Source organism: Felis catus, chromosome B3 (genome assembly GCF_018350175.1).
Source record: "Felis catus isolate Fca126 chromosome B3, F.catus_Fca126_mat1.0, whole genome shotgun sequence".
NCBI lineage: Eukaryota > Metazoa > Chordata > Mammalia > Carnivora > Felidae > Felis > Felis catus.
Genome location: NC_058373.1, coordinates 61221330 through 61237276, shown reverse-complemented (window position 1 = coordinate 61237276; position 15947 = coordinate 61221330). Strand labels below are relative to the sequence as shown.

At 55.8% G+C, this 15947-nt stretch overlaps 1 protein-coding gene across 3 annotated transcripts in view; it reads right to left on the bottom strand.

Annotated features, from left to right (window-relative positions):
* The window catches only part of SPTBN5 (spectrin beta, non-erythrocytic 5), a 47527-nt gene that overhangs the window by 20449 nt on the left and 11131 nt on the right, over positions 1–15947 (bottom strand). For all 3 annotated transcript variants that reach the window (XM_045059497.1, XM_045059498.1, XM_045059499.1), the window contains 21 exons: positions 15723–15929; positions 15118–15318; positions 14270–14422; positions 10831–10961; positions 10353–10592; positions 9778–10065; positions 8520–8760; positions 8212–8351; positions 7944–8043; positions 7039–7209; positions 6355–6519; positions 5695–5909; positions 5118–5304; positions 4689–4889; positions 4317–4433; positions 3047–3204; positions 2518–2653; positions 2114–2259; positions 1222–1336; positions 1005–1115; positions 609–788 (listed from right to left, as the gene is read on the bottom strand). In XM_045059497.1, the coding sequence (XP_044915432.1) occupies positions 609–788; positions 1005–1115; positions 1222–1336; positions 2114–2259; positions 2518–2653; positions 3047–3204; positions 4317–4433; positions 4689–4889; positions 5118–5304; positions 5695–5909; positions 6355–6519; positions 7039–7209; positions 7944–8043; positions 8212–8351; positions 8520–8760; positions 9778–10065; positions 10353–10592; positions 10831–10961; positions 14270–14422; positions 15118–15318; positions 15723–15929 (3603 nt within the window). The remainder of the gene's footprint in view (positions 1–608; positions 789–1004; positions 1116–1221; positions 1337–2113; positions 2260–2517; positions 2654–3046; positions 3205–4316; positions 4434–4688; positions 4890–5117; positions 5305–5694; positions 5910–6354; positions 6520–7038; positions 7210–7943; positions 8044–8211; positions 8352–8519; positions 8761–9777; positions 10066–10352; positions 10593–10830; positions 10962–14269; positions 14423–15117; positions 15319–15722; positions 15930–15947) is intronic.

The following is a 15947-nucleotide window of genomic DNA, read 5'->3' as shown; positions in this document are numbered from 1 at the left end:
GAGTAACTGAGCTGTCCCAGGTCAGAGCCTCAGGTGAGGCTCATGGGGACTTTTGTCACCAGGTTCCTCTGCTGGCGTCCAACCTAATCCTTCCAGGTCCACTAAACATCTACATTTGCCAGACTCATCACCCTTTGCTTTTGGTGCCCCTCCTGCTTACAAACTCCTTCTCCTCCCTTCTCTTCCAAGCCTCACCTGCTCTTCAAGGGCCAAGGCCTTATTTGTCTCACGAAGCCTTCCCTGGCACCATGACCTCTTGCCACTCACCTTGTCCTCTGGATTTCTAATTGAATACTTATAAACTGCCTTCTGTTGATGTGTGTACACATCACACAGAGCTAGAGGGGCCTTGGATCTTTGTCCAAACATCTCATTGCGTGGATGAAGAAGGGTCAGTGACACAAAGTACAGAAGTTTTGCAAACTCCAGGTACTCACAAATAGGTATGTTGATGCTCTTCTAACTCATGTCCATACTGGGTTCCCCTCTAGAGCTAGAGGACCTCGTTTATGATGCACATGCACCATTATACATGCATGCGCGTGCGCGCGCGCACACACACACACACACACACACACACACACCGCCCGAGAGTAAGGAGCCCTCACTGATCTGTGGAAACGGGCCAGGAGGCACGCCCGCTCCAGCTGAGTCCTGCGCTGCTCCGTGTGTAGCTTCAGGGCCTCCCAGGCCTTCACCAGAGCCTGCTGCCTCTGCTGCACCGCATGGGCCTGGGGTCCCCGACCCAGCTTCTGTACCCTGATCGCAGTCTCCAGCAGTTCCTGCAGCTGGGGTCAGGGTGGAGCATACAGAGGGAAGGGTCATGTCCTCCTAGAGGCTGAAGGGCCAGCCTGGCCCGCAGACTCCTCCTTGGGCCATGCCTGGACATGCACGGTAGGCCCAAGTGGAGGCCCCGTGGGAGTGGAGAAAACCCAGGGGAAGAGACGGGCAGGCCTGAGTGGCCTGTAGGGGCCTGAGTGGGAGAGGCCATCAGGCTGGCTCACCTGCCGCCCAGTGCCCAGGAGCTCATGCTCCAGCTCCTCGTGTCTCCTCAGCTGGGCCTCCAGCCCACGCAGGTCTGAGGCCACATCATTGGGGAGGCTTGTGGTCTTCTCCTGAGGAGAGGAGATGGCCAAGGTCATCAGGAACAGAGGGTGGGGCACCGAGGCTGGGGCGGACCCACTTCTAGAAAGAATTCCCTTCCTCCCTTCAGGCTCATACCTGGACCTGCCTGAGGGCTTCCGACAGATCTCTGTGAACTCTGAGGGTGACCTCGGCATCTTGGAGCCGGTGGCCCTGGGCCTGGGTCAGCTCCCGCAGCTCTGACCAGGAAGCTCTGTCCCCAGGCATGTGGAACAGCAGTAGGAGGTCACCCATTGGCCCGGCATCTCATTCCACCATTAGCTAGTCTGCTTAGCCCTCCTCTTCTCTGGGCTGCACCCAGGACTGGCCCAAAGCTCCCCTTTATAACACCCTTCCCTGCCACGGGGCCTGCCTGCAAACCTGCCTCCCGGAGCCTTTCTAGCTTTACCACGAATTCAGCCCTTCACCGCTGCCATGCTTACTACTTGATTTCTATGCTTTGTGGTACTTCTTCCACCTCGTATATTCCAGTCTCAGTATGTCATTCAAATTATAAATATTTGAGGGCAGAGGCTGCATCTTCTCTCCTTTTTTCATTTACTCAGCCCACTCTCAATGAGCTCCTAAGGCTTCCACCATGGCCAGTGTCCATGTTGGGGGTCATGGACAAATCATGGCGTTGCCTCAAAGCCACAGGCTGCAGGGGGTGGGGCACACGAGCCAGGTGGCAGGTAGGCAGACTGCACAGCTCCTACCCCGAGTCCTGGGAGCCAGTGGTTTGGAAAAGTGTCCCTGGGGGTCTGGGCAGGACTCCCTGACCTGCACACCCAGCCTTGCCTCCCTCCACAGGCCGTGGTCACCCAGGGTTCGCTCGGCCTCCCTGGGACCGGCCCCCTCTCCAGATTCCTTGGGGGCAGGCAGAGCCAACATGGCCCCAGAGCATCTTACCCGCTCTTTGCACTCCAGAAACTGCCCGCACCGCTCGCTCCCCCCAAACCCGCACCCCTGGCCTAGCCCACTGGCCACTCACTGCAGGTCCTGCTGCCTCTGGTGGGCGTCGGGGGCAGCGCGGTGCCCGAGCTCCAGCAGGCTCTCTACCAGCTGCTGGCAGGTTGCCACCCGCTGGCCACCCAACTCTACTTGGCGCTGAAGCTTTGCAAACTTGGTGCGGAGGTGCTGAGGACAAGAAGGGAGTGGGTGACAGAGTGGCCCCCTGCTGGGGAGGCAGCAAGCAGCCCAGGAAGCAGGTGCCTCATGACCATCGGGCAATGAGGGGTTGGACAGCCACCGTGCCCGCACACTCTCCTCAGAAGGCCTGTCCTCAGCCAGGGCTCATGACCCCCGCGGCCCCCTTCTCCACAGCCCCGCCAGGCTGTCCCGTTGCCCTCAGTCTCCCGCCACAGGCTATCCACCGAGCCCTGGCCTTCGTCTCACCAGGACGTGCTCATGGTCTTCTCCGAGGCTCTCCCCTTCCCTGGCCACCTGCTTCTGGCTAGCCAGCCAGCTCCATAGCTCCTCGGCCTCTCCCATGAACTCATGCAGCTTCAGAGTCCCCTCCAGCTCCCGGCCCCTGTAGGGACAGCCCGTAGTTCCCACAAGTCCGTTGCATAATTCCCCCGGGGCAGCTGGCCGGGCTGCAGGAGGGAATCTGAAAGAGTTTATTCGTGGTCTCTGCCCAAGCCTGTGGCTCTGGATTCAGGAAGAATCCAGCCTAAGAAGGACAGTGCAGGGCAGCGGAAGGCGCACATGTGGGGATGAACAGAGCGTAGGGAGCCAGGGGCTGAGTTCCACTGGGCCTCACTGAGGACTTGATGGAAGGAGGTGAGTAACACACAACAAGGACTCATCTGATGCGTCTCCGTGGGCCTGGGGCCATGGGTTCCTTCCAACTCAGGGTCACAGTACAGGAACAGTCAACTGTGGCTAGACTCCCCGTACCCAGAGTGGGTACGGTGCCCCTTACCGTGTGATTGCCAACGCCTGCAGCTCCTGCAGCTGCTCCCGAAGCCTCTCCCGCACCACTTCCAGCTGCTCAGGGGCCCCGGGGCCAGTGAGGGTGTGGGCCTGTTGGTCAAGCTTCTCCATGGAGCTCCAATAAAGAACCAGCTCCTGCTGGAGGGCCTGCCGGTACACATGGACCCGTGCCAGGTTCAGGGTGGCTCTGGGTGGCTCACTCATCTGTACATCCATCTACCTACCCATCTGTTCCCCCACTGATCCTCACACCCATCCATCTACCCATCTACCCACCCGATGATCTACCCATCCATTCATCCCCAACCCATCTGTCCAGCCATGCGTCCACCATCTACCTACCCGATACTGATGGAGCTCTTACTGTTCCATCAAAGTGAAGACATGATGGTGCCCTCAGAGGGCTCACTATTTAGCAAGGAAGGGTAAATGCTGGGTAATTGGAGGGAAAGGGTAAAATGCTGGCTAAAAGGAAGGGAGGGCACAGGCACAGGAGGCTCTGTACTAGACCCCAACAATACAGTCTACACAGATGGAAAGAGGTGAGTGAGCTGCCCAGGATGCCTGGGACACCAAAGCTCCACGAGGTCACAGCTCCAGGCACACCCCGTAGGAATGGCTGAGAGTCCTCAGTCACAGGACACAGAAACACTGACCATGAGGGCTATACAGAAAACAATGCCCAGATAAGAGGACGTTTCAGTGCCATCCCGAGCCAGCACTGCTGCAGGGTCTAATGCTGTGTGACCCTGAGAGTCCGATTCCAGGAAGGAGGAGGGTGGTCCAGGCCTCTCTCCCTTTAACTAGAGAATGCTTGTGGGGGAAAGTAGGTTTCGGGAGGGCATTTAGTTAACTCCAAGAATGACATTCCAAGTGTGGGAGGGAGAATTCTGTGGAAAACATGGAGAGGGTTAGAACAGGTGACCCCAAGCGAGGACAAAGTACTGGGGCAAGAGAGGAAGAAGAAAAGGCAGAGAAATCCTGAGGCTACAGGGGTATAAACTGGTCAGGGGACTACAGAAGGGGGGCAGGGGTTCTTCAAAGTGTTGCCTCTGAAGAAAGGGAGCACTGGGGAGGAGCAAGGGTCTTGCATGATTTGGGGTTGGGCAGGAAAGGAACTGGCCGTGTTGTCAGGAAGCAAGAGCAGGGCTCTGTGCCTCTTAGTAGTAGATGTGCCTTTTGGGAATGTGACAACCCTCTCCTCGTGGCTCATCGACACCCTAGTGCAGACTGTGCGGAGGATGCCTAGAACATGGTACCTGGTGCTTCCCAATGAGCCTGGCAGTGGCTGCCTTGTCTCCACCATAGTCCTGACTGCTCACCAGTGGCCATTTCTCCTTCACGCAGTCCTCCAGCTCTGATGCAGCCAGAAAATACTGCCAAGAATTAAGCCACTTCACCTTGACGATCTCACATAGGACCCTCCACCACCCCTTGTGGACATGATGCCAGGCTCTCCAGCAGCCAGCACCAAGAGGGTTCTGTGCCTACGTGGGGACCACCCAACCTCCTGGGCCAAGGTTCTCACCACTGACCCAGTGCCCCAAGAGTCCCAGTCCTGCACACCTCACTCACAGAGTTTGCCTCCCTTCTGCCACTTCCCCTGATCCTGTGCGCTCTCCGCATCTTACCTGCTGGACAGCAACAGCCTGCTGCAGGCACTGGGCCTGCACCTCACATGTCCGCTCCAGCTCTGCCCAGAGGCCTTCCAGCTTCTGGCACTGCTCCATGACGCGCTGGGCTTGGGGGTGCCCCGAGGCTGCGAGGCTCCGTCCGGAACCCAGCACCCATTGCACCTGTCCCTGGTGGGCTTTCACCTCTGCCTGGAGCACCTGCCACAGACCAGCATGAGGAGCTGCCGCCTCTGGGGTTCCCTTTGTCACGGGGTGCCTGGAACGGAGCCGTGGATGCGGCTCCGGGCCCCACCGAGACAACACTCCTGGGCAGGGGATAACTGAGGGCAGAGACTTGGAAATCAGGACACCCTGAGCAGTGACAGAGGGCTTCTAAGGTCTAGGAATGGGATGTCAGGGATCCCGGGAGAAAATGGGGGGTGCTACCTCATGCTTGTGGCAAAGTCTCTGAGCACCATTCAAGCATCCGGCGGAGCTGGTGGAGCTGGCTCTGGGCATGTGCTCAGCCACCCAAGTGAGCTCCAGGTCGCTCAGCTGGTAGAACCGGTACAGCTCAAGTGAGGCCTGCAGCTGTACGTGCCGAGTGGCCAGATGTTCCTGCAGGGACTCGAATCTGGGTGGACACAGAAGAGATGGCGGATGCTGGGAACAGATGGGGACGAGACCCTCAGTGCTTTGTGTAGGCCGGCCAGGGACTCACGAGGAACAAAGTAGGGATGGGGCAAAGCCTCAACTGGTGAGGGGAAAGCGGCTGGAGAGGGCTCAAGGCCCAAGCTTTCACCCAGATGACCTGTACGACTTCCGATTTGGGGTGCTGGGTATGCCTAGCTGGGGTCTCCGGTCTTCCTATCCCAGAAACGACCCCTCTCGTAAGGGACAGAGATTTGGGGAACCTCAGGTCCTGCAGATGCCACCGCAGGGCTCCCTGGGTGGAATCAATCCTCACGTTCACATGGTGGGGGTGGCACACAGTGGGGTGAAGATGGAACAAGCAGGCGGGTACCTCTGCAGGTACTTCTGGGTCTCTTCCGTGACGGTCTGGGAGGTGAGTCCCCGCTCTGCCTGGGCGACGAGGGCAGCCATCTTGCTGGCCAGCGCCTGGCTCTCGCTTTCCAGTTGGCAGTGCTGTTTCTGTCGCCGCCGGCTTGAGCCCAGGTCCTGCCCTGGTTCTGCACTCTGCAGAGTCCCCTCCAGCTGCTCCATCTTCTCCTGGGCATCCTGAGGAAGGTGCAAGGTGCTGCACTAGCTCTGGAGTACAGGCATGCAAGTTCGTGGACTCTGACACCACACTGCTTGCAGCTTAACAGATTCACCGGGGACCTGCTGACTCTACCGTTGTCCACCTCCCGCCTTCCCCCTGAGCCTCATGACCACTCCTGTCCCCTCATGCTTCTTCCTCCACGGGGATGCAAGTTGCGCTGACCACACACATGGGGTACACAGGAGACGATTCTATATTGGCCTACAGGAGGGCAAAGCCAGGCTCAACTTGCCATAGGCTAGAGGCCTCTTAAGACTGCAGGACTTCCCAGGGCTAATCCAGAGTTAGTAGAATACCCCAGACTCCTGCTCCACAGCCCCCCCCTCCTGTCCTGCCTGCTCCCACCCTGCCTGGCTCAGTGCAGGCTGAGTCTCCTTCCCGTGCCCTGTCCCTCCAGCTGACCTGCAGCAGCCGCAGAAGCTGGGCCTGCTGCCTAGCTTTTTGGAGCTGGTCTCCACGCTCTGCCATCTTGTGCTTCAACTCTTCCCACTTGTTACTCAGGCCCTGGAGGCTGCCCTGCACATCTTCCTGGGCATGGAGCCTGCTGCTCAACAGCTGTCTCCCAACCTGGGGTGGACGCAAAGACCAAAGGAGTTTCGTTGAGTTGCTGGTACCATGAGCGGCCACAGCAGGCTGGACCCAGGTGGCAGAGGTGGGGGAAGGGGTAGCTGGCTACAGGCTGCGTTCCACAGGCTGCCAGGGCTCAAGAATTTCATGTGGCCCCAGATCTGGACAGAGGTCAGAGGGCTTTCCTCTGATACCACCAAGTAGAGCAGAGGGAGTGGGGGGAGCAGGCATCAGACTATGGTAGAGAAGGCTTTGTTCAGGTAGACGTAGCAGGCATTGGAGCTGCCCTAGGAGCTAGGGGTGGGGTGGGCTGGGCTGGGCTGAGCTGAGGTTGGTGGGGAAGAGATGATGGATACTTTCTGGGCTGGTTTGGGTGCCAAGACAAAGAGGTACCCAGCCGAGCAGAGGAGGAATCTGGGGGATCCTAAGTCCGAGGTAGCAGTAAAGAATCTGAAGGGGAATTCTGGGCTGGGAGTCTGAGGAGGAGGAGGCCCTGTGCCCTGTGTCCACTGCCCCCACCTGCTGCAGGGCCTCCATGTGCCCGTAGGTGGCCAGCAGCGCTCGCTCAGCTGCTCTGTGCAGCTTGAGTTGCTGCAGGAGGTTGCTGGGCTCTCGGGAAGGCCCGTGTGCTGCCATCAGCCCCTTCTCCTCTATCCACAGCATCAGCTCTGCCACATCCTGTTTCCATTCCTGCCCAAGAACCAGGAGAAAATAGGTCTTACAACCAGGGCTGAGGGGGAGGGGTCTCACAGACTCCCAATGGCCCAGATCCAATCCTAGTGTGCAAGGGGGGGGCTGGGGTTATTGCTCCCATGTGGAGACAGGGAAGCTGAGATCAGGACGGAAATGTTTCTCCCTCACATTACTCCCTCACAGTAGGAAGATGCCCGGGGACTGATGGCCTGGGCCCCATGGTGCCCTGTGCCCAGATAAGAGGAGCACTTGAGCAGTCCCCGCGCCCCCAGCTCACATCAAATGATGTGTGATCATTTCCCTCTTAATAGGCTTATGGTAGAGGAGGCCTGGGGACTGGTGCAGCTCTGAGCCCCTATGGGGTCTGAGCAAGTATCCGGCAGAGCCTAGGTCTGCAGCTGGTGCCCGTGGCCCATGCATGAGCCTAGAGTGTGGCCAGAAATGATGGGGAAGGGGCACAGCCAGATGAGGGATGGCAAGGAGGTCTATCAAGACTTCGGGTCCAGTCTTGACTCTGAACAGTGTGGCCTCAGCTTGTTTTCTTCATCAGGAAAAATCTGATCCATAATGCCTGTCTCACAAGAAGCGCTATGAGAGTCAACGACCTAACATGTGGGAAAACGCTTTGGAAACTATCAAGGGCTCTGCAGAGAGCACAACTGTTAGCGCAGTGATGGACTCCTAGGCACTCCTCTTGGGGAGGCCTCGTGCACCTGGGCTGGCCCCCTCACCTGGAGCTGGAGGGAGGCCAGCAGCTGCCTCTTCCTCTGCTCACTTTTCTCCTGGACCCCGGTCCACCGTCCCTGGATGCTCTGCAGCTGCTCTCTGACCCTGGAGGCCGGGTGGAATGGGGGAGGGTCTAGGGAGGGCTCCACTCTAAGGCCCACCGGGGTGCACCCTGCCGTTCCTCCACTCCCCACACTGTCCCCCGGCCTCAGGGCGACAGGCTTTGTAGGCTGAAAAAGGGTGGTAGGCGCTGCCCAGACAGGCCTTGCTCACTTGCGCGCAGCAGGGTGTCGGCTCTGGGCCAGCTTCTCGCCACGTGCCCGCAGAGCCTCTACTCGAGGCCCAAGGATTCCCAGCAGGTGTCCAAACTCTTGGTGCTGCTGTAGCAGGCTCTGGGCTTCCCCCACATCCTCCTGGGGGTGCAGAGACCTGGGGTCACGCTTGGGATGACAGGGGTCAGCACCCTATCGCCCACTGCCATCCCAGGGCCACCAGCACCCCTCCACCCCTGCCTACTGACTTCAAAGCTCCCTCCAGTGATGGGGAAGCATCACCGCAGCCCTGTATTCCAGACTTCCTACCCCAAGGTGGCCCTGCCGCAGGAAGGCCTCGTGGCTGGCACAAGTGGCAGTGAAGTCATCTACATCTCTGCCGAATCTATGCAGCTCCAGCCCCTCCTGCAGCTGCTGCCGTCTCTGCTCCCAGGCGGCCTGCAGTCCCCAGCCTCGCTGGCTCAGGAGCCTCAGAACACGGGCCACCTCTTGGGAGTCCGGAGAGTCCGAGGCTGCAATGGGCTGGCCCTGGGCCTCCAGCTGCTGCAGCCTATCCAGGACGACAGGCAGAAGGTCAAACCCCATCTCCTTCTCACCCCCCTTCCTCCCCTCTCACTGGGTCATTCATTTTGGAGCTCTGATAGAAGGGTAGCTGGCAGGAGGTCTGAGGCTGGTTAGACCCCTGGTTCACTTGTTGCATAGGGCAGCTGTGCCCTGGCCCACTAGTGATGCACAGAACGTAACAGGCCTAGCACACTGAGGTCTCAATACTTTCCCTGCTCCCGGTTTGTTACACCCTTGCTCCGGGGGACCATCCCAATGCCGATGCAAAGTCAAGTAGAAAAATCACTCAAACCGCATACATGCCTGACTGCAAGGCCACTGCCAGCCCATGAGTATTTAGAAAGAGCCCACAGGCACCCAGCTTGAAGGCTCCACTTCCTCTGAGCTGATGCTGCCCTGAACCATTCGTAGAGTCTTGAGCACAAAGGACGGGATGGATTCAGTGACCACTTGGCTACCGGTCAGGGTCTCTCGCGCAGGGCACAGCCTGTAGACTGTACCGGGTGACCCTGCCTGCCTGAAGACCTGTAGCATCGTCCCCGCAGGAGGAGAGGCCTTGCCATGCTGAGGAGTTGGGTGTCTTAGTCCCATGGGGGGAGGGGAGGGGAGGGGAGGGGAGGGGAGGGGAGGGGAGGGGAGGGGGTCCTGAGTCATCTGACTCCAGGGGTTCCCATTCTGGTTACCCAGAATTGCTTGGGAGACTAGGCTGTCCTGATTTCAAACAATCCATCAAGTTCACCTGGATGGGGTATGGCCAGGTCTACACTTGACAGAACCTTCCACGAAGTTCAGATTCTGCCCTGCGTCCCTCCCTGAAGCATTCAGGATGCCGGACCAGTTGGTTACGTCCCCCTCCTTTAAGCCTGCCCCAAGCACCTGTTGGACACCAGCCTGGACTACAACCCTGAGTGATGCCCTGCTTCCTGCCTCTCCCTCTCTGATGTCCTGTCCCCACAGGCCTTAGCCAGCCTGAGGCACATCCTATCCCGCCTCCCGTCCGGACCTCTCCTGCTGCAGCCGTATCTCCTCCAGAAGGTCTCCGTGCTCCATCAGCAGCCTCTGGGCCGAGGCCACGTCCACCGCCTTCTCCTCGCTGTGCAGCCGAGCCCAGACGCCCTCCGCCCACAGCAGCAGTTGCTGGCTGTCCTGTAGGAAGCTCTGCCGTGTCCGTGCCTCGGCCTGGGCCCTGGCCTGTCGGGCCACGTGCTGCTGTACCTGCTCCAGCAGCCCCTGCAGCGTCTCCACCTGTCCTCTCAGGCACTGATTTTCTGTGGGGCCCGCCTCTTCAGCTCTGGGAGATGGGGCCCACGGCCCAGTCAGTGCCCTGCCCTGGTGTCCGGGCTCGGAGTCCCCAGGCAAAGTGGTGTTGACTCTGCACTCCTGCCTCCCCCTCACCGTGGGACAGCAAGCCTGTGTGGCCTGCCCTTTCCCCATGAGCATTTTCTCACGCCGTGTCCCACCTGTGCCCCTGCCCTTCAGACAGCACATCCGGCCTGTGCTCCAATTTCTGTCCCATTCCTCATGCCACAACCCTGCTCAGTCCTCCCCTGCCTCCCAGGGCCCGAACCCAGGCGGTACTTGATGGTGATCCTCTGCAAGTGGTACACGCTTCTCTCCAGTGCCGGCATCTTCTGCTGGGCCAGCTGCAGGACGCAGTGGCTGTCCTCTGACTGCCCCAGCTCCAGGGTTTCCAGCCGGAGTATCAGGTCTCGCAGTTGGACCTGTGTGGATCTGCACTTGTGTAGAAAACTGCACACGTCCGTGGTGCGTGCCAGCTGCATTTCCTTCTCTTTCTTCAGGGCTTCCAGCTGCCCCCACCTGAGCAGAGCGAACAGGGATGTCTCGGTCACAGGGACATCTCCACAGCCATACTGGGGCCGCGGCCGGGGGTTCACACAATAGCTGCTGCCGGGCTGCCTGTCCCTGTGCCCTCTCCTCCCTGTCTCTGACATGTCCGGTGTTTCCTCCTGGCATCTCCAGAGGCACATCAGCAGGCGTGCAGGCCCAGGCAATGCATCCAGCCTGTCCCCACTGCTCTGCGCTCCCTCCGTCTTACCTCTGGCTCAGTTCCTCCTGCTGTTGCTGAATTCTGGGGGCATCTTCAGGACATCTCTGCTTCAGCTGCTCAGCAGAGCTGCTGACCTCAGTCAAGCAGCCCCTTCCCACAGCCAGGGCAGTGAGAAAATTCTGGGGAAAGGAAGACCCAGGCCCTGAGCGAGTTTCTTCTCTTCCCACACCGCACTCAAGACTACAAATGACCTGATATGCTCTGCTGTGCAGGTGTCTGAGCAGCAACCCTCTGGAAGGACTGGGGTCTCTGTCCTTAAAGGGCTGGGAGGGCCCTTTAAAAATTCAAGGCAAGGGGGGCGCCTGGGTGGCTCGGTCGGTTGGGCGTCTGACTTCAGCTCAGGTCACGATCTCGCGGTTCGGGAGTTCGAGCCCCGCGTCAGGCTCTGGGCTGATGGCTCAGAGCCTGGAGCCTGTTTCCGATTCTGTGTCTCCCTCTCTCTCTGCCCCTCCCCCGTTCATGCTCTGTCTCTCTCTGTCCCAAAAATAAATAAAAATGAAAAAAAAAATAATTAAAAATTCAAGGCTAGGTATCCAAATTATAAAGCAAGAAGTAAAACTGTTATTATTTGCAGATGACGTGGTATTATATATAGAAAACCCTAAAGATTCCACCAACAAAGTGTTAGAATAAATCAATTCAGTAAAGTTTCAAGGTACAAAATCAATATAAAGGAATATTTTGCATTTCTATACACTAATAATGAATGAATCACCAGAAAGAGAAATTAAGAAAACAATCTCATTTACAGTTGCATTAAAAAAAAAAACAAACCTACGAATAAGTAACCGAAGAGATAAAAGACCTGTACACTGAAAACATCGATGAAAGAAGTTTGGAAACCCCACCCCCCCACAAATGGAAATATATTCTGTGCACATGGATTAGAAGAATTAACATTGTTAAAATGTCTAAACCACTCAAAGCAATCTATACATTTACTGTAATCCTGATAAAAATTCTAATAGCATTTTTCACAGATATAGAACAATCCTAAAATTTGTACGGAAATGCAAAATCCTATTTGTGTGGAATAGCCAAAACAATCTTGAGAAAAAAAAAAAAGTCTTTCTCAAGACATCAGTTAAGGCATCACGCTCCCTGATTTCAAACTGTATAGTTTACTATAGTAAACTGTAGTAATTATTTATAATGATCAAAATAATGTGGTATTGACATAAAAACAGACATATAGATCAGTGGAACAGAATAGAGAGTCCAGAAATAAACCCGTGCACATAGAGTTGATTAATTTATGACAAAGGAGCCAAGAATGGGGAATAGATAGTCTCTTCAATAAATGGTGTTGGGAAAACTGGACAGCCATGTGCAAAATATGAAACTGGATCCCTACCTTACACCGTACACAACAATAAATGCAACACCCAAAACAAATAATCTGTTTCCAAAACAGGCAGAGGACCTGAATAGACATTTCTCCAAAGATGACATACAGGTGGCCAACAGACACAGGAAAAGATGCTCAGCATCACCCTTTATCAGGGAAACAGATAAAAATGACAACAAGATGTCACCTCACACCAGTCAGGATGGCTGTTTTCAAAAAGACTATAAATAGGGGCACCTGGGTGGCTCAGCTGGTTAAGCATCTAGCTTCGGTTCAGGTATGATCTCATGGTTCATGCGTTTGAGCCCCACGTTGGGGTCTCTGCTGTCAGTGTGGAGCCTGCTTCAGAACTTCTCTCTTTCTCTCTGTCCCTCCCCAGCTTGTGCATACTCTCTCTCAAAAATAAATAAAAAATTAAAAAAAAAAAAAGGGTTAGAGGGACTCCTGGGTGGCTCAGTTGGTTAACCGTCAGACTTCAGTTCAGGTCATAATCCACAGTTTGTGGGCTTGAGCCCTGCATCGGGCTCTGTGCTGACAGCTCAGAGCCTGGCGCCTGCTTCAGATTCTGTGTCTCCCTCTCTCTCTACCCCTCCCTGGCTCACACTCTGTCTCTGTCTCTCTCTTAAAAATAAATGAACGTTAAACAAATTTTTCTTAAATAAAAGATTAAAAAATGGCTAGAAATAAGTGTTGGCAAGAAGGTGGAAAAAAGGAAGCCATTGTGTTGGTAGGAATATAAACTGGTGCAGCAACTATGGAAGTAATACAGAGGTTCCTCAAAAAATGAAAAATAGATCCAGCCTATGATTCAGCAATTTCACGTCTGGGTATTTAATCCAAAGAAAATGAAGACACTAATTTGAAAAGATAGCTACACCCCCATAGTCATAGAGGCATTATTTACAATAGCCAACATATAGAACCAACCTAGCATCCAGTGATGGATGGACAAAGAAAATGTGGCAAAGGGGTGCCTGGGCGGGTCAGTTGGTTAAGCTTCCGATTCTTGATTTCAGCTCAGGTCACAATCTCACTGTTTGGTTCGTGAGATTGAGCCCTCAGTCTGGCTGTGTGCTGATATCAGGGAGCCTACTTGGGATTCTTGCTTTCTCCCTCCCTCTCTGCTCCTACCCTGATTGAGAGCTGGTGAGTGTACACATGCTTTCTTTCAAAATAAATAATAAACCTTAAAAAAAAAAAAAAGAGGGGCGCCTGGGTGGCTTAGTTGGTTGAGCGTCTGACTTTGACTCAGGTCATGATCTCATGGTTCGTGAGTTAGAGCCCCACACCAGGCTCACCAGCCCACTTTGGATCCTCTGTCCTCCTCTCTCTCTGCCCCTCCCCTACTCATGCTCTCTCTCTCTCTCTCTCAAAAGTGAATAAACATTTATTAAAAAACAAAATCAAAACCAAATGCGATATACATATATACCACTGTACAAAAGATGGACCTTGAGGGCATTATGCTAAGTAAGTCAGAGATAGATAAATACTGTATGATCTTACTTGTATGTGGGATCTAAAAAGCGCCAAACAAGATAGATACAGAGGACATATTGGTGGCTGTCAGAAGTGGGGAGGTAGGCGGTGGGTGAAATGGGTAAAGGGGGTCAAAAAGTGCCAATTTCTAGCTATAATGTAAGTAAGTCATGGGGATGGAATATATAGTTTGGAGACTATAGTTAATAATCCTGTGTTGCATTTTTGAAAGTTGCTAATAGAGTCCATCTCAAAAGTTCTCATTACAAGAAGACAATTCTGTAACTATGTGTGGGGATGGATGCTAACTAGACTTACTGTGGGGTACATTTCACAATACACACGGACATACCATTATGTTGCATACCTCCAACTACTATCAGGTTGTGTATCAATTATACCTCAATAAAAACTAAATAATTCAAGGCCAGATCCCTTGCTTCTTCTTCCCAGACAGGACTACAGTTAACATGGAGAAGTAGGACACAGGAGTGAATAACGGAGAGGCAGGAGCAGGCGGGGAGGGAGAAGGACAGGAATACGGAAAGGCCGCAGGGCCAAGCAGCCAAGACGCCCACCTTGGCTCCACAGGGGCAGTACCTTATACTTGAGCCGCGTGGCTTCCAAGTCATCCGCCTGGGGCTGCAGCATTTGGAGCAGAGCGGTCTGGGTCTCCAGCCGTGACTGCAGCTCTCCACATGAGTCATAGAAGCCAAATAGGGCCACTGCCTCCTCCAACTGAGCTCTGCGGTGCTGAGGAGAGGCCGGCCCAGAGGTTGGGGGCAAGGGCCAGTTTCCCCCTAGGGCACTCGGAGCAGGTCCCCATACCCTTCCCCCCCAGGGCGAGAGAAGGCCCCTGCCCCACTGCTGGGCCCTGCGCCCTCTGTTGGAGGTCCAGGGGAAGGAGCTGACAAGAGCTTGATACCAGGTCAAGGGCCCTGGTAGAGTGTGCTCTTTTGATCTAGCCCTTGGCTCTTAGGTCCAAGCCATACTTCTGTGGGACCTGGCTCTACCTAGCCCCGCCCTTCTCCCCCCCAGGCTCTCCTCCAGCCATCTGCCACTCCCAGCTTCACTTCCCGGCTCCAGGCACTCTGGTCTTTACTCCTCCAGGACCTCCTGCCCGCCTGGCGATAGGTACTGCCCAGGGGATGGTCGCCCCCATCTCTCCTGCCCTCCCCCTGTCTTTGCCTGCTCTCAACCTCTCCTTGTTCCAGTCACAGCCTAAATGGCCTCCTCTCAGAGATGCCCTCCCTGACTCCCAGCCTGACCTGGGCTTCCATCACACCCACCACCATCTAATGACCTGTTTCTCCTCTTCTCTGCCTGTGTAAACTCCTTGGGGGCAGCGAGCACGTCCAGTCAACTGCTCTGTCTCTGGACTCCCAGTTCAGGGTCCAGTGTAGAGTAGGTGTTCCATGAACACTTCTTGAACAAGAAGTGTTAGTTACCTTTGCCAGGGCCCCCAGGCCCTCATAGTCCTGGTTCAAGCAGTCCTGTGTCTGGAGTATGGTGTTAGGGTCAAAGTCAGGGTCAAGCTCAGCGGAGAGGACCATCTTCTGAGTGCTTGGGGGCCCAGAGTGGCAGGAAACCTCACTCCGGGTCCGGAGGTTCCTCGGGCCTTCCTTTGGAGAGCTCAGGGCAGATACCACCTGTGCTGACAGGACACAGGGCAGTGTGTCCAGAGGGCACTCCCCTAAACACGAGGCTTGGCAGGGTGGGGCCAATGGTTGTACCTGGGGTGGTTCCAGGAGGAACCGGATTAGTGCATGGAAACTGGTGGGCAACATGAGCAAAACCAAACTATCCTCGGATGACTTCTACAAACATGCAGATAAGATTCCACTAATCGGACTGGGGCAGCCAATAAGAAGTTGCTGAGGAGGGGTGGGGCACCCCCAAGCCTGAAGCTAAGATTCCCAGGTCAGGGGCCACAAAAGCCCTTCCATTTCCACCCTCTGTGTGTGGTCACGGGAGACGGGGCGTAGTGCTCAGACCACATGTGCATTTGGTGCTGGAGGCCTGTAGTTCTGGGTCCCTGCCGTGCCACACGTACGGTAAGGGACACTTGGGTTGCGGCCGCCCGTGCCTGCTTGTCCAGTCGCCGTAGCTCCATCCCGAAGGCGTGCAGGCTACGCTCCAGTCGCTGGTGGCGCAGCAGCAGGGCCTCTGCGGCCGTCTGGTCCCGCCCGCGGGACGCGCTCTCCAGAGCCGAATGCTGCTCCCGCAGCCACGAGGCCGCGTCAGCCGCATCACTGAAGTACTGCGGGCAGGAGGGCAG